We start from the raw sequence: 18,167 nt of genomic DNA on the forward strand, positions 1-18,167 counted from the left end.
ATTGTACCCACTACCTTTTAGAGGATAAAATTGTAAAAGCAGTCACAGCTCGTATACTTTTAGTGAAAATGCATCTGTTCCATGCCTTGTAATTAAGTTATAGTTACTGTTAGACTGGAGGAACTATTTGTGTTTTAAATGTTAAGAAAACTTGATACAATAGTTTGCACAAGTCATAACCATTATTGTGGAGACTGTCATTATAATGCTTTCAAGGTTTAGGAGGTGAATAATGTTCCTTATTTTCTTAAGTTGTCCTTGAACTGTAACCAATCCTGTTTCTGTAGACTGGACTATTTTAGTCTCTAAGTAAAGAGATATTGACTTTTTTATTATTTATGTATTGTATTTTAGTTGTATGCTAGAATTGCAGGGACTGGATAATCTGAAAAACATTTGTGGACCTGATCTTCTATTTTTGGATAGTCTGAAGTATAACCATCTTTGGGCTCGGGGTGAGAGCGGATATTTGATTTTTTGTTGTAATGCTTGAGGTCTCTAGAGCTGATGCTGTGCCTGTGCTTTCTGCTTAGTTTTTTCGACTTTTGATTGCTTGATGGTTATGTTAAACAGGTGACTGAGAATACCTCGAGTGTTGTTGATTCAGTCCCACTTGTGGTTGTCGCCTTTTTATCCGAGTTCAAAACCAGGGAAGGGCAAGGGTTAGGATCGTAGATTGGAGTTCTGATAGTTAATGATAAATTGAGAACTTAGACTAACTATAAAAGCTAGCGATGGCTGGAAAAATTGACTCTTTTTAAAGGTTTCTGGAATTCATCTAACGGTTCAGGGATAAAGGCAATATATAGTGTGGTACCAAGCCATACAGACCAGGCAACCCTAGATTTGATTGTGTCTGTGCTGAGTTAGTTGCTCTCAGCTTAGCATTGATTGGGGTTCTATAATTGCTGTTAGTTCCTTGGGCTATTAGGGGCTGCGGGGAGGGAAAATGTCAGCCAAGATTCCTGCTGCTGATCCCGAGTGATTCTTGCTGTTAAATATATGCGCGCAGTTGGTAGCAGAGGGCAGTAGGGTATGGTAGCCTAGTGGTTAAGGTACAGGACTAGCAATCCAGAGTTTCTGTCTAAATCCTATGATGGCAAGTTATGAAATTGCACTCAATAAATCAGTTAATTTGTGAGCTAGCACAATAAAAGCTGCTGTAAAAGCACAGCTGGTTCACAAATGTCCTTCAACAACACCTTGTGTATTTATATAGCGCCTTTAACATAGTAAAACGTCCCAAGGCGCTTCACGGGAGTGTTATCAAACAAAATTTGACAGCAAGCCACATGAGATAGTAGGGCAGAAGAAATAGGTTTTTAGGAGCGTCATAAAGGAGGAAAGGGAGATAGAGAAGTGGAGAGGTTTCGGGAGGGAATTCCAAGGCTTGGGGCCTAGGCAGCTGAAGGCACGGCCGCCAGTGGTGGAGCAATTAAAATCGGGGGTACTCAAGGGCCAGAATTGGAGGAGAGCAGATATCTCAGAAGGTTATAGGGCTGGAGGAGTTTATAGAGATAGGGAGGGGCAAGGCCATGGAGGGATTTGAAAACAACAGTGAGAATTTTAAAATTGAGGCGCTGCTTAACCGGGTGCCAATGTAGGTCAGCTAGCACAGGGGTGATGGGTGGATGGGACTTGGTGCGAGTTAGGACACGGGCAGCAGTGTTTTGGATGACCTCAAGTTAACGTAGGGTAGAACGTGGGAGGCCGGCCAGGTGTGCATTGGAATAGTCATGTCTAGAGGTAACAAAGGCATGGATGAGGGTTTCAGCAGCAGATGAGCTGAGGCAGAGGCGGGGTCGGGCAATGTTACGGAGGTGGAAATAGACAGTATGGCAAAGGGAATGTGGCCTACATGTGACTCCAGTCTCACACTACATGGTTGACTCGTAATGCCCTTAGGGCACCAATGAGGAACAGCCACCTTGGCAAGGTACTGGAGGGCTGTTGGTCATACCCCAGCAAGATCTGTATCTTCAGAACAAGAGCAGGAAAGATATCCCTTTGATGTCTGGTTTATGTTTTTAGAAATTGCGTTAAATTTTCTTGCTCCCTATCTAACTTTTAAGTCTTTTTGGTGTAAAACTTATACAGTCTGTTGGAAATTAAGAATGTAAGATTATTTTGCATTTTTTCCTTAATTGTGTGATTGCACTAGAGAGGATACAGAGGATATTTATGAGGATTTTGCCAGGACTGGAGAATTTTACCTATGAGGAAAGATTAGATAGGCTGACAGATTAGACGGACCTCACCGTCCTCGGCCTCTTGCATTGTTCCACAGAAGCTCAGCATAAGCTCGAGGAACAGCACCTTATCTTTCGATTCAGCACTTTACAACCTTCCGGACTCAACATAGAGTTCAACAATTTCAGATCATAACCTCGGCCCCTATCATATTTATATATTTTTTTATCCACACTTTTTGTTTGTGGTTTTTTTTTTCTCCCTCCCACACGGCAGCTGTCCTTCATTCTGCCAGCGCAATTCACACTTCATCTAGAGCCATCCTTTGTTCCTTAACCTGTCCCATTACTATCTCCGCTTGCCTTGAATATCTCTTAATGCCTCTTTACTTCTCCTGCCTTCCATCCTATCACAGACCTTCCCTTTGGTTCTTTCATCCCCTCCCCCCTTTCCCAGCCCCTACACTTGCTTTTAAATCTGCTCCATTTCCTGCTTTTTTCCAGTTCTGACGAAAGGTCTTCGACCTGAAACGTTAACTCTGTTTCTCTCTCCACGGATGCTGCCTGGCCTACTGAGTTTTTCCAGCGTTAATTTAACAGAGTTAAAGTTTCAGGTCGATGACCCTTTGTCAGAACTGGAAAAAGTTGGAGATGGAACAGGTTTTTACGTAAGTGCAGGGGCAGGGAAAGGGGGGAGGGGAGGAAAGAACAAAAGGGAAGGCCTGTGATAGGATGGAAGGCAGGAGAGATTAAGAGACAAAAGGGATGATGATGCAAGGCAAAATGAGATGGTAATGGGACAAGTTAAGAAACAAAAGATGACTCTAGATGAAGTGTAAATGGCAATGGCAGAATGATCGACAGCTGCCATGTGAGAGAGAGAGAAAAAAATGGAATAAAAAGGATGGGGGGCAGAGGTTATGATCTGAAATTGTTGAACTCGATGTTGAGTCCAGAGGCTGTAAAGTGCCTAATCGAAAGATGAGGTGCTGTTCCTCGAGCTTACGCTGAGCTTCATTGGAACAGTATAAAAGGCCGAGGAAGGAGAGGTCAGAGTGGGAGTGGAGTGGAAAATTAAAGTGACAGGCGACCAGAGGCTCGGGGTCACCCTTACGGACTGAACGGAGGTGTTCCGCAAAGCGGTCGCCCAATCTGCGTTTGGTCTCCCCATTGTAGAGGAGACCGCATCGTGAGCAGCGAATACAGTATACTAAATTGCAAGAAGTACAAGTAAATCGCTGTTTCACTGGAAGGAGTGTTTGGGGCCCTGGACAGTGGGAAGGGAGGAGGTAAAAGAGCATGTGTTGCATCTCCTGCACTTGCACATGAAGGTGCCCGCACTTCTGCTCTCACCTCCCCCCCCCCCTCCCTCCCGGAACCATGATAGGGTTCCCCTTGTCCTCACCTTTCACTCCACATTCAACGGATCATCCTCCGCCATTTCCGCCACCTCCTGCGTGATCCACCATCAAACACATCTTCCCCTCACCTCCCCTTTCAGCATTCCAAAGGGACCGCTCCCTCCGCGACACCCTGGCCCACCCCTCTATCACCCCCAACACCCCTTCCCCTTCGCCCGGCACCTTCCTGTGCAAGCGCAGGAGATGCAACACATGCCCTTTTGCCCATTGTGCTGAACTGTACATTCTATTTGTCCACATGTTTCTGGGATTTCTCTGGAGTAGGTACTCTTTGTAAGTGGTATTTGATTAAACTTACTCTCATTTGTGTCCTTACTCATGATGGAGCAGTCCGCCACTGTGTCGATACACATATCAATATATTGGTCGTTGATCAAAGGTTTTGTACGGAATTCTTTCTCACAATTGTTAGCGTTGCCGCGAGTGGCCCAGATACTCTAGATTCCTTCAACATCAGGTGTGTTCACTTCAATATTGCAAATTCCTCGCTTTTGTTGTCGCTGCTTTGCATTACCACTAGAATGGTTTTTACTTCCTGCTTTCGATCTAGATCTGCAATCTGTTGAAACATGGCCTTGCTTCTGGCAGTGAAAACACTTGGCATTTCTGTATTGGTAGGACTGTGGTGAGTGATTTCTATTGCAGCGATAACAATTCACTGAACTGCTCTCACTTACATACTTTTGACTTGGTCTCACAACTTTAGGTTTGGCGGTGGCTTTGTGACCTCAGCTGCACTAGTCACTTGAGTTGGACGGAGCTCCCTAACTAGGGTTGCAAAATTCCGGGAATTTTTAAAAGAGGAAACTTTCCATGGGAATTTATGGGAATTTTGAGTTTTTTTGCACACTGATGATTTTTGTCTCTGACCCTTATATTATCTTTGTCATCAAAATAGACATACTGTTCCATACAAATAAAAACAGGCTTTCGAAACTTTATTTAGGTTATAATTTTGAACTTTATTGAACCCCCACAAAAAAGACCCATCTAAAATAAAATAAAAAGAGCGTCAGCTTATTTAGCCTGTAATTTGTCCTTATTTTGTCTCTTTGAGTCTTCTACTCATCATTGCTCCTCCTGACATTCTGACTCTGACGTGTCCATTTCCTCCTCTGTGTCAGTGTCTAGCTGTGTGGAGGATACTTCTGTATCTGGCTCAATAAGTTGTAGGTTCGCCCGGATAGCCACCAGTTTCTCCACTCTCTTGTTAGTCAGCCTGTTGCACACCTTTGTATGCGTATTCCCAAAAAATGACCAGTTTCGTTCAGAGGCCGCTGATGAAGGTGGGATTTGGAGTATCACCGATGCAATGGGTGACAGGGCCTCAGATGCACAAAGTCCCTTCCACCAGGTATGTGCACTGATATGCTTGCATGATTCCTATATCCTGTCCCCATTCCAAAGACCTTGCTTGGTAGAGAACTTTGCCAGACTTCCCAGAACTTTGCCCACGTCCAGATTGAGGTGGCGTGAGAGGGTAGAAATCACACTAAGCGCTGTTGATCTGTTCTCCAGAAAATATTGGTCTCCCAACATGCTTTGGGTCCAGCATGTATGCTGCAGCATGAATCGGCTTGACACAAAATCCTTGAAATGTCTGTATGAATTGAACAGTTGCTTTCTCCTCTGCTTTGAGCAGCAGGGATGTGGATAGGGCAATGCTGATTTGTTCTTTTAAATCAGCAAAAAGCCTGAGAACATCTGACAAGACAGCGTCATCTCCTTCAATCTGAGCAATTGCAGATGCTACTGGTGAGAGTAGTTTAAGGCTGCTAACCACTCTCTCTCAAAACACATCATCCAGCAGTATTTTCTTGATGGTGGTTTCCATATCCCCAGTCTGGGATATTGCCATTTCTTTCAGCGACTCCTTACCCTCCAGAAGGCTGTTGTACATTATGACAATGCCACCCCATCTAGTGTTGCTGGGCAGCTTCAGTGTGGTGTTCTTGTTCTTTGTTGTTTGCTTGGAGTTGTAGGTTGCTGCAACTATCTGTTTTCCCCTGACGTACTTAACAACTTGCTTGGCTCTCTTGTACAGTGTTTCCGCGGTTCTCAAACCCATGATGTCTTGAGGAGCAGGTTGAGCCCATGAGCTGCGCACCCAATATACGTAATATGAGGGTAGGCCTCCTCCACTTGAGCCCAAGTAGCCTTCATATTCGCAGCATTGTCAGTAACTACTGCAAAGAACTTTTGTGATCCAAGATCATTGATGACCGCTTTCAGCTCATCAGCAATATATGTGCCTGTGTGTCTGTTGTCCTTCGTGTCTGTGCTCTTGAAGAACACTGGGAGAGGAGTGGAGATGATGTAGTTTATGATGCCCTCCCCTCGTACATTTGACCACCCATCTGAGGTAACTGCAACACAGTCTGCCATCTCTATCGTTTCTTTGAGCTTTCCTTGGACTCTGTTATACTCAGCCTCCAGCAAATAAGTAGACAAAGCATGTCTGGTGGGAGGACAGTATGCAGGGCGAATAACATTGAAAAATCTCTTCCAGTACACATTGGCTGTGAGCATGAGGGGTGAGCCTGTCGATATACAGCTCGAGCAAGGCACTCATCTGCATTCTTCTGGCTATGGTTATCCATTGTATCAAAGAACCTTCCAAGTGGGCCGGGAGTTGCTGATGATAAGAAGCCTGATGCTGAATGTGAACCATCATCTTCTTGAATGGAAGCAGAGGAACTCTGGGCTGACTGCTGTGAGCTTTGAGTGAAGTTGTTGCATTTGGATAAATGCCGCTGCATCTTTGTGGCGTTCTTTACATATGGCTTTGAACAGTGTTTGCACATGGACACAGTCTTTCCACCTTTAATGCCTGGGGTAAAATGCTTCCACACATCCGACGGTAAACGTGGCATTGTTCTATGCAAAGAAGTAAAGGGCATTCGTCTCTGTGTCAAGCTGTGGGCGATCAGCACGATTGCAACAGGGTGAGTAAATTTTTCCTGATGCTCCATGTGATGGAAGCATGACCTGTGCACGCACGACGCTACATCACCAATAGAGGGAGCTAATCGCTCATCCACTCATCCAACCAATCAGGACACACTTGTTCACAGTCACACACAAAACTTGTAATTATTAAAACAAGCCAAGTAAGAAGATAAACATATATTGATTAAGAAATTCCTTAATAATTAAGATTCCATCTCTGTTAGTAATTTTAAGAGGGGACCGGTGGAGAAAAAAATGAAAGAAATACAAAAAAAAAACAATATTATGCTAGCATGTGCTTTTTTGGGCAAAATTTCCAAGCTAAACTTCCTGTGGAAAATTTCCGGAAATTTACCGGAAACTTTCCACCCCTTCGCAACCCTATCCTTAACCTTCTTAGACACCATCTCCACAGATAGGGCAATTTTGCATGCCGTGTCAAACATTTGGTTTCGAGTGTTCAGTAATTTGGACTGTTACAATTTGGACTGTTCAGTAATTTGGACTGTCAATTACAAGAGAAATGCAGGGAACAGTACCAACCGCTGTACATGGCCTTCTTTGACTTCACAAAGGCCTTCAACACTGTCAGCTGTGAGGGATTATGGAGTGTCCTCCTCAAATTTGGCTGCCCTCAAAAGTTTGTCACCATCCTCCGCCTGCTTCACGACGACATGCAAGCTGTGATCCTGACCAATGGATCCATCACAGACCCAATTCATGTACGGACTGGGGTCAAGCAAGGCTGTGTCATCGCACCAACGCTCTTCTCGATCTTCCTGGCTGCAATGCTCCATCTCACCCTCAGTAAGCTCCCTGCTGGAGTGGAGCTAATCTACAGAACAAACGGGAAACTTTTCAACCTCCGTCGCCTCCAGTCCAGATCCAAGGTCGTCCCATCCTCTGTCATCGAATTGCAGTATGCAGACGACGCTCGCGTCTGCGCGCACTCAGAGGTCAAACTCCAAACTATCGTCAACACCTTCACCGAAGCGTACGAGAGCATAGGCCTTACACTAAACTTCCGTAAGACAAAGGTCCTCTACCAACCTGACCCCACCACACGGTACTGCCCCCCGATTATCAAAATCCACGACGAGGACAAGGTGGACCACTTTCCATACCTCGGGAGCCCACTGTCAACAAGGGCAGACGTCGATGACTAAGTCGAACACTGCCTTCTGTGCCAGTGTAGCCTTCGGTCGCCTGAGGAAGAGAGTGTTTGAAGACTCGGACCTCATCCGGTACCAAGCTCATGGTCTGCAGAGCAGTAGTGATATCTGTAGCGTCCGAGGATCAATAATACTCAGACTGCAGGAGAACAATAAAACAGGTATTTACTGAACAGAGAGTAACTCAAGACTGAAGTACAGAAGCCTGCTAGGGCTTTTTATACAGGTGTGGTCACTGCCGGTACTGCAGTATAAAATCAGTTCTTCTCTTAAAGGTACATACACAACAATTCCTCCCCTTTTAGATAAACAGTACATAACATTCATTTAACAACTAAATAATAACTAATTACAATTACAATTTTCTCTGTACTATATACATCAACTGAAATAATTATTTATAAGTTCAGTCTTTGAGGAGGCTTCCTGATCCTGACTGGATAGCGCCTTTCTCGAGTATCCTGTTCTTGCGGCAGAGTCGATTCTGGCTCATTGTCATTGGTTGGTTCGTCAGCTTCCAATACCACTGCTTCTGAGGTAGACGCAATCTGTACTTCGGGTTCATTACCAGGTGTACATGCTCGTGGTGTAGGGTTGGCTTGTTCCTGTGACTCTAGAATCTGGTCAGCATGGCGTCTCACGATGCTCTCTCCAACGTCCACTGTGTACATTAGTGGTCCCTGCTGTGTGCATATCGTTCCTGGCTGCCATTTTTCTGTTCAGTAGTCGCAGGCCAAGACTGGTTGCCCTATCTTGAAGCTCCTGGTTGGCTTCTCATTGATGTGCTGGAATTGCTTATCCTCAACATCTCGTCTTATGTTTGGTTTGAGCAAATGCAGGCGACATCTTAGCCTTCGGTTGAAGAACATTATGGCTGGAGCTTGGTTGGTGACTGTATGTGTCGCATTCCGGTAAGTAAACAAGAAATTATCTACCTTGTGTTGTAGTGGTATGTCGTCGTTATACATCGCCTTTATTGCCTTTTTAAAGGTCTGAACAAACCTCTCAGCCAATCCATTTGTGGCTGGATGATATGGGGCAGATGTGTAATGTTTCACCCCATTATTCCTCAGAAACCTCCGGAAATCCTCGGACACAAACTGTGGCCCATTGTCGGAGCAAATCTGTTCTGGCAAGCCATTCCTGGCGAAGATGCTCTGTAGGACTGCAACAGTTTTCTCCGTGGTGGTGGAGGACATTTTGATGACCTCTGGCCATTTCGAGTGGGCATCCACGGCGATTAGAAACATTGAGTCCATAAATGGACCAGCAAAATCAATGTGTACCCGTTGCCATGGAGATGAGGGCCACTCCCATGGGTGTAGCGGGGCCTGTGGTGGAGCGTTTTGGACCTTCTGGCATCCTGTGCATCTCTTGGTCATATCCTCGATTTCTTTATCGATTTCCGGCCACCACACAAACGCCCTGGCTAGGCTTTTCATTTTTACCCCTCCCAGATGACCCTCATGAAGCTCATTGAGCACTTTATCTCTCAACTTGGGTGGAATTACCACTCGGGATCCACACATCAAGGTCCCCCGGCACACTGACAGCTGTTCTCTCCTTGGCGAGAATGCTGGCAACAGTGAGTCGCCATGTGCTGGCCATCCCTTCACCGTCAAATCATAGACCCGAGAGAGTGTCGGGTCATTTCGGGTTTCCTTCTCTATACTTGAGTTTGTAACAGGCAGACATTCGACTATGGTTGCATGGAATATCTCAACAGGGTCCTCCATCTTGTAGTATATATAGATACAGTTTCTGTGTTTCCTTGCCGTTGTATTTAACTGGCACCCTTATTTTTCTTCTGGGGTAGACTTTTTGCCCCGTGTATGTCTTCAATACAATGGACGTGTCCTTCAAGGGTATGTGTGAGAATAGCCGCTCATAGTCTCGTTGATTCATGACAGTTAGGGCTGATCCTGTATCCAATTCCATCTTTACTTGGGACCCTGCTATCATGAGGGTGACCCAAATGGTTCGGTGATCCTCCTTTGCGATCACGTTGTGTAACTTTAGACAACTTAGTCTCCTGCTCCCGGAGTCGTTATCACTCTCCTGATCTTCCGAACTACTGTCTGTCTTTTTTACTTTCTTGTACTTTTCCTTAGTAGTTCTTGTAGTGTTGGTTTTCTTTCCCGACCTGCAGACTCTTGCTATATGTCCCATTTTCCCGCATTGCCTGCATACTTCGTCCTTAAACCAGCAGTCCTTCTGATCATGGGTTGTTCTGCCGCAGCGATAGCACTTTTCTGCTCCATACGCCATTTCGTTAGCGCTGTATTCATGTGGTTTCTGTTGTATTTCCGCAGCTCCCCGTGCTGGTGCTTCGTAGGATACTGCCACGCTGAAAGCCTGTTCTAGCGTCGGGTCCTTTTCCGAAAGTAGTCGTTTCTGGGTTCCTTCACTCTGGAGCCCGCAGACAAACTTATCCCGTAAGGTGTCTGCCAGTCCTGCTCCGAACTGGCAGTGCTTCGATAACTTGCGTAGTTCCGTAAGATAGCCAGCATTGCTCTCATCTTTGTGCTGGTTTCTTTTATGGAACTTGAATCTTTCTGCTATCAGCAGCGGTGTAGGGTTTAGGTGTTCCTGTAAGATATTAACAATCTCTTCAAAACTTTTCTCCATTGGTTTAGCTGGGGTAATTAAATTCCGCAATAGGCTGTACATTCTCGCGCCCATCAAATTTAATAATACTGATGCCTTCTTTCCATCGGCCACCTCATTTGCCTTGCAGTACACTTCAATTCTTTCCACATACGTGGTCCAGTCTTCTACCTCGTCGTCGAAAGCAGTGATACTGCCACTCTTCGGCATCTTGAGTGATTTAAAATGGCGCCTCCCGCGCTTTTTCTTCTTCCCCAATTAAATAAAATGGCGCCTCCCGCGCTTTTCCTTCTTCCCCTTGCTGCCACGCTGCTCCTAGCGTTCTACAGGGTAATGGCGGCGACCTGCGGCTTCAGCACGTCTCACTTCCTTCCCCGCGTTCTATCCTCTCCATGCTGCCCGGTTCTTGAGCACCGACCGCGCCCTGTGCGCTCCACCCTCTCTTCCTCCCGACAACGCTGCACGGCCCCTTTGCAGAGCCGCTCGATCGAGCCCGAGCCCACCGCAGTCCGGAAGGGTCAGCGCACTACCTGCTACCAGCACGACTTGCTGGAACACCTCGACTGGGGAGCCAGGCCCAGCTCTCCACAGCCTCCCCTGCAACTCTCCGATGGATCCCTGGGTGGTTGCCCGCGGTCGACGCCCGCCGTTCTGACTTCGACCTCCAAGAAGCTTCTCTTCAGGGAAAAGATCCCCGTGAGGTGATGCAGTACTGCAGGTGAGTTCGAACCTGCCCGTCGCCAGTGCAGTGTCCGAGGATCAATAATACTCAGACTGCAGGAGAACAATAAAACAGGTATTTACTGAACAGAGAGTAACTCAAGACTGAAGTACAGAAGCCTGCTAGGGCTTTTTATACAGGTGTGGTCACTGCCAGTACTGCAGTATAAAATCAGTTCTTCTCTTAAAGGTACATACACAACAATATCCGCCCTCCTGTATGCTTCAGAGACATGGACCATGTACAGCAGGCACCTCAAAGCTCTGCAGAGGTACCACCAATGCTGCCTCTGCAGGATCCTGCAAATCCATTGGCAGGTTAGGCGCACCAACGTCAGTGTTCTCGCTTGGGCCAACATCCCCAGCATCGACGCTTTGACCACGCTCGATCAGCTCTGATGGACGGGCCACATCGTCCGCATGCCCGATACGAGACTCCCAAAACAAGCGCTCTACTCGGAGCTCCGACACGGCAAGAGAGCCCCAGGTGGGCAGAGGAAACGCTTCAAGGACACCCTCAAAGCCTCCTTGAAAAAGTGCAACATCCCCACCGACACCTGGGAATCCCTGGCCCAAGACCGCACAAAGTGGAGGAGAAGTATCCGGGAAGGCGCCGAACACCTCGAGTCTCTTTGCCGGGAGCAAGTGGGAGCCAAGCGCAAACAATGGAAGGAGAGCACGTCAACCCAAGCACCCCACCCACCCACCCCTTCAACCACCGTCTGCCCCACCTGTGACAGAGACTGTAGGTCCCGCATTGGACCCAACAGTCACCTGAGAACTCATTTTTAATGTGAGGGACTGCCTAAGAAAAAGAATTTGGACTATGTGTGCTCATCCACCAGTCCACACACAAACCTATTTTGCAACGCACGATCCAAAAATGTGCCGAAGTTACAATGCAAAGACCGGCTTTTAAGAGCTACAATGTACTCACTGATGGTTTCGCTTTGTTTTTGGTTTCTGGTACCAAACTTATAGCGCTCTGCTATTTCTAATGGCTTTGGGTCGAAATAGTCCGATTTTCTCGACAATATCTTCAAATGACACATTCTTTGCTTTTCCTGTCGTGAGTAGGTTTATCAATGTTCTGTAGACATCTGGCCTGATTTCCGTTTGAGCTTGAACATTCTCATCTATACCTTCGGTCTCAATAACGTTATTGGCCTTAATAAACATCTCCATCTGCTCAATGTAAGAACTGAGTGGTTCGCGAGCTCGGTCATACATGCCGAGGCTTCCGATGAATCCCGTAGGCGTGGCTATGATTATAGAACAAATGAAGGACAGAGACACGATGAGTTGCTAGTCAAGGTGCTTGTTTACTAGGCCAGAGTGAACTGAGCATGCTCATACTAAACCATGTGATAATACATTACAATTAGTATTGTATTGAAAGCATTTCTGTGCAGTGCCACTCATGTGTAAGCTTTCTTAAAAAAAAAAAATTCCCAATAGTTTTTTCTTGCCCTGCAGCTTGCACTGAGGCAATTCACTTCTGTTACTGACTCCTAAGAGATGTATCCTAAAATGATTCTCATTGGCAGAAAACCTTTCCAGTGACGAGGGAAGAGAATTATTTCAATCTGCAATGACCGTAATTTGTTATCCTAGCAAAATGTTCGAAGGTGCTTTACAGAGGTGTGAGGAAAATGAGCACTGAGCCAAAGAAAAAATGGTTAAGAGCGGTGACCAACAGCTTGGCCAAAGAGGTGGGTTTTAAGGAGAGTCTTGAAGAAGGATAGGGAAGTGGAAAGGTTTAACGAGACAACCCCAGTGAAGTGAGACTTGGGTATTTTGAAGGCAAAGTTGTCATTGGTGAGGTGAAGGGGGGTTGGAAGGAATGTCAAGAGCCCGGTTAGAGATATGGAAAGTTCTTGGTGAGGGTTTTAGTGCTGGACCACTGCTTTTTTGATATATATGACCTGGTTATTGGAATACAGAGTAGAATTTCTAAATTTGCCAATGACACCAAACTTCGGTGTGTGGGAAACCGTGAGGATGATACCAATCAACTGCAACAGGACACAGAAAGGCTAGCAGAATGGGCAGACAGAATTTAATAGAGAAGTGTGAGGTGATGCATCTTGGCAGAAGGAACAGGGAGAGGCAATATACACTTAATGGCACAGTTTTAAAGAGTGTACAGGAACAGAGGGACCTGGGAGTTAATGTGCATAGGTCCCTGAAGGTGGCGGGATATATTGAGAGAGAGGTTAGCAAAGCATATGGGATCTTGGGCTTCATATATACAGGTAGACTATCCTTTATCCGAACTTCCGAAAACCTCAAACCTCTAAAAAACCGAAAGTTTTTTCGTTCAGCGTGAGTCGTGCGCATGACATGACCAGAGTGGCGCATGACTTACGCTGAGCAGGGCAGAGGGTCACAGAGTTCCCTCCTGGGTAGGAGATTGCAGGCCGAGCCGGGCAGTGTGAAGGAGTCCAAAGATGTGCGGGTTAGGTTGATTGGCTATGATAAATTGACCCTTAGTGTTAGGGGGATTAAATACGTGGGGTTTACGGGGATAGGGTGGGATATGTGTTGGTGTAGGGGTTACGGGGATCGGGTGGGATATGTGTCGGTGCAGGCTCGATGGGCCGAAATGGCCTCTATCTGCACTGTGGGGTTTCTGTGATTTCTGTGATCTGTTCTGTGAGGTACCGGGAGAGTGAACCCAACAATACAGCGGCCCGTCCGATATTCTTTTCTCCGCCCCCCCCCCCCCCACAACCCCCGACCCCGCCGACCCCGACCCCCCGCCGACCTCCACCCCCGACAAATTTCCCAGTCTTATAAAATACCTTCTGAATTCCGAAAACCGAAACTCAGCTGGTCCCAAGGCTTTCGGATAAGGGATAGTGTACCTGTATAGATATATTGAGTACAAAAGCAGAGAAGTTATGCTGAACCTTTATAAAGCGCTGCATCCAGTTATGGTCACCACATTTTAGGAAGGATGTGAAGGCACTTGAAAGGGTGCAGAGGAGATTTACCAGAATGGTTCCGGGGATGGGGGATCTTAGCTACAAGGACAGATTGGAGAAGCTGGATTTGTTTACATTAGCGCAAAGGAGGTTGAGGGGTGATTTGATAGAGGTGTACAAGATTATGACGGGTTTGGATAGGCTAGACGGGGAAAGGCTGTTCCCACTAGTTGATGGTACAAGGACGAGGGGATACAGATTTAAGATTTTGGGCAAGAGATACAAGGGGGATGTGAGGAAAAACTTTTTTACGCAGCGCGTGGTAATGACCTGGAACTCGCTGCCGACGGAAGTGGTGGAGGCGGAGACATTCACTGTTTTCAAGGGAAGACTGGATAGGCACTTGAGGGAAATAAACTTGCAGGGCTACGGGGATAGAGCGGGGGAATGGGACTGACTCGATTGCCCTACAGAGAGCCGGCTCGGACTTGATGGGCCAAATGACCTCCTCCTGTGCCGTTATGACTATGAGTAATCCATTTAAGCAGCCGACAAGAATTGAGGGTACAGACAGCCACAGAAAGGGATTCCTTTTACAGCTGCAAAGTTCCAGGGTACTCAACTGTTACCTACTCATAAGCTTTGTGTAGAAATTTCTGATGTAAGCCAAACATTTCTAAGTGTGGAATGTTGGTACAACCACAAAATATTCAATTTAGTTTGGGTTTTAAATGTTCGTTACATTACCAGTTGAAACTGTTGCCAGGTTTATCAAGTTTAGAGACAGAAGCACTTGTTCAAAAAGAAATCTAACAGATTTTTGTACGTAGATGTTTTTGTTTTGATTTGACTTGCTCAATAAATGAATTGCATTAACGCACTGATTTGCAGCTTTGTTACATTTGCCTGGTGCTTGTTGAAATTCTAAACCCTTACTTCAATTACCAAATTGTTTCTTTTAAGACTCATAGCGCAAGACACCACCAAGATTCAAAAGTGAAAGAGTAGGCATAGAAAGTCAGGAAGTAAGATTAAGTGATGTTAAGCTTGGGGTTGAAAAGGCAAGGAATGACTGATAAAGGTAAGGAATTTCACAATTTGGTGACATAGGGTAAAAAAAAAAGTTAGAGTAGAATAGTCTACAGTGAGTCTTCATATCAGCCAAATGCACATGTAGGGAGAAGTTAAAATATGTAGGTGGCATAGTTGGAGCTCAGGTTGATTGAGAAAAGAAAGTTTAGGGAAACCAAGACCATGGAAGTATGGATAAAATAGAGAAAGACAAAGTTTGCTTTTTGTTTTCTTTCTAGGAGTATGAGGGGGTGCTGGAAAGGACTCACTGATATGGAAGCAGTATTACATCAATATCTTTGGGCTGTAAGTCAATTAGGAGGGGAATAGAAGTGTATGGCTGAGAAAAGAAACTGAGCTTCTTGCAGGCAACATTGGCAATGAAGAAGATGCAGAAAGTGCACTTGGTAAGGAAGGACTGAGGCTAGAGACAGTAAAGTGTTTAGACTGGCGTAAGTATTTGAGCTCCGTGATGAAAGCAATATTAGTTATTTTTGGTTAGATCAAGGGTACCACAAAAACCTTGGTGTGCTAATACCAAAATGAGTAAAATACACCACATAAAGTCAATATGATGTCTGCTTGATGTTACATGTACAATAACATCATACTGGGACCTTATGTGGTACAGGAAACTTTGTGCTATCCGGCACCGACGGGACCGAGCTGTTGCCGTTCCCTCAAAACTGCCGGACACTCCAGCGCTAATGTTGAAAGATACGGAAGCTTTTGAGCTCCGTATCTGTCAACAAACCCTGTAACAGCTTCTAAACAGCCCAAGCGTCTCTGTAGCTTAGCAACAGCTTCAGCAGACCTTGCAGAGCTTGACTGTTGAGAAAAAAAGCAACGAGAAGAAAAAAACCTAACTAAAACGGCTCCTGATTTTTGCCGGTGGCTCGAGCATTCCGGACAGTTAGCCTCCGGATAACACAAAGTTTCCTGTATCTGTATTACAAGTGACAGGTAGAAATTTTGTATTTTTAAAATAAAAGATTACTGTAGGGCTTAGTTTCTTTTAGGCAGGGATCAGGAATTAATATTGCATTAGTATGAGAAGTCAACCGCTATGCAGGCAAGGGTTGGATCCTTGCACTGTGCAGAGATGCAGACTATATCAGAGGAAGTGCTTGCAGCCTGCGGCTGTAGTTTAGCTGTTGGCTTGGCAATCCCAGTTGTACTGGGCATTGGATAATGAGGATACCTTTTTGGGCTGTACAACTCATATAAAACATCATCAAATAAATGTGTCTTCCTTAAGTAAAGTATTTTAGCTTGCAGCATTATTTTTGTTGTTCCTCTTTATAATTTTACCTTCATTGAAATCTCTCTGTTGTAATGCTTACATTGTTTTGTCATTCTCTTTCACAAATGCATACAAATTCTTGAGTTTTGTTTTTTAATTTGCAAATTCAGGGGTTAATTTACGAGGATAGATTACACAAATTAGGGTTGTATTCCCTGGAATTTAGAAGGTTAAGGGGTGATTTGTTCGAAGTTTTCAAGATATTAAGGGGAGCAGATAGGGTAGATCTAGAGAAACTATTTCTGCTGGTTGGGGAATCTCGGACCAAGGGACATAATCTAAAAATTAGAGCCAGACCTTTCAGGAGTGAAATTAGGAAACACTTCTACACACAAAGGGTGGTAGAAGTTTGGAACTCTCTTCTGCAAACGGCAATTGATGCTGGATCAGTTGTTCATTTTAAATCTGAGGTTGATAGATTTTTGTTAACCAAAAGTATTAAGGGATATGGGCCAAAGGTGGGTAAAAGGAGTTAGGTCGCAGATCAGCCATGATCTCATTGAATGGCAGAACAGGCTCGAGGTGCTAAATGGCCTCCTCCTGTTGCTACTTAAGAGTTTTAAGTGCCAGCAAATGTTTTACTCTTTATTTTCTCTTTATCCAACAGTCATGTTGAGCTGAAGACCCAATGGGACCATCCAAAAACAGGAAAAAAGAAACGTGTAGCTGGAGGTGTGTATTATAAACCACAATTTAAAAATATTAAAACCCTTTTTTTTTGTGATGAGCCTGTTGTTAAAAATCTTCTTTTCTGCTCACACTCGGAGTGTAAAAACCACACACAGGCAAGGTGGTAAAAATGATTGATACAGTATCTTAAAAGTTTAAATGGTGCAAGCACTTAGTTTCCAGTATAATCAAATACTTTGCATTCTCCCCGGGAGTTTCAGTGCTGCTCTGTGGCATTCTAAGTCTTTTGATTAAATCTATCCAGTATAAAATTCATTAGTTTTGACCAAGATTTTGTTAAGTTGGAACCTCAAAAATATTCTGTTCTATCAGTTGCAGTCTAGGGAAATTCAATTTTATACTTGGTCTGAATGGAAAAATTGCATACAAAATAATAATTATGAACCCCCGTCAGAAGATTTGTGATGAAGTGATAAAATTATGCACGAATTTTCTTCAGATAAGGGATCTATTAATTAAAATTTTACAAGTGTCTCTTCCCCTTCAATGCATTTTTTAATTTCTAAACATAAATAACCCTTATGTGCTTAAAATGAAAATGAACCTTTTGAGTAGAAGAGACATTTTAAAGAGACACTACAATGTAGTGAGTTTGCAATTGAGAATTAATCTGTCCGTGTTTTATATGTCTATAGCACACATTTATATATTGTTGTGGTTTTTGGTTGTGTGGTTCATCAGTAGCCAGAGAGGTGACTGGATTTATGTTGCAATGTGGAGCTTTGTGTGGACAGTTACTTTTTCTGTGACTAATTTATAAAAATATGGTAAGATTTTAGCTGAACTTCATAATTCCCTTAACCTCGGGGCATTGTTCCTTTTGAGAACAGTTATGCTGTGAACCACTTTTTGTGTGCATGTCAAAGTGAACAATATCAGTCTGAAGGAATGTAATATTTTCCAATTTTTTTTCTGCACCCAACATACCAGCTCAAGTGATGCTGAGTAAAATACCCTCTACTTTACCTGAGCAGTGAGCCTCAGAAAAGCACCTCCTACTGCATCAATTTAATGTTTCATTGCTCACACCAACCATCCTCATGACATTGTGATGCACTTTGCATTTGGACTCTGATTGTAAATGCAGTGCAAGAGAGACCCACCAAACTGAAACTCCT

The 18,167-nt window shown here is 44.7% G+C and overlaps 1 protein-coding gene across 2 annotated transcripts in view; it reads left to right on the top strand.

Moving 5' to 3' along the window:
* The window catches only part of wwox (WW domain containing oxidoreductase), a 1,068,632-nt gene that overhangs the window by 11,627 nt on the left and 1,038,838 nt on the right, over positions 1 to 18,167 (top strand). For both annotated transcript variants that reach the window (XM_085991830.1, XM_085991829.1), the window contains exon 2: positions 16,967 to 17,031. In XM_085991830.1, the coding sequence (XP_085847956.1) occupies positions 16,967 to 17,031 (65 nt within the window). The remainder of the gene's footprint in view (positions 1 to 16,966; positions 17,032 to 18,167) is intronic.

Source organism: Somniosus microcephalus, chromosome 6, assembly GCF_052327205.1.
Source record: "Somniosus microcephalus isolate GS21.2 chromosome 6, FLI_Smic_1.0, whole genome shotgun sequence".
In the NCBI taxonomy this organism is placed as follows: domain Eukaryota; kingdom Metazoa; phylum Chordata; class Chondrichthyes; order Squaliformes; family Somniosidae; genus Somniosus; species Somniosus microcephalus.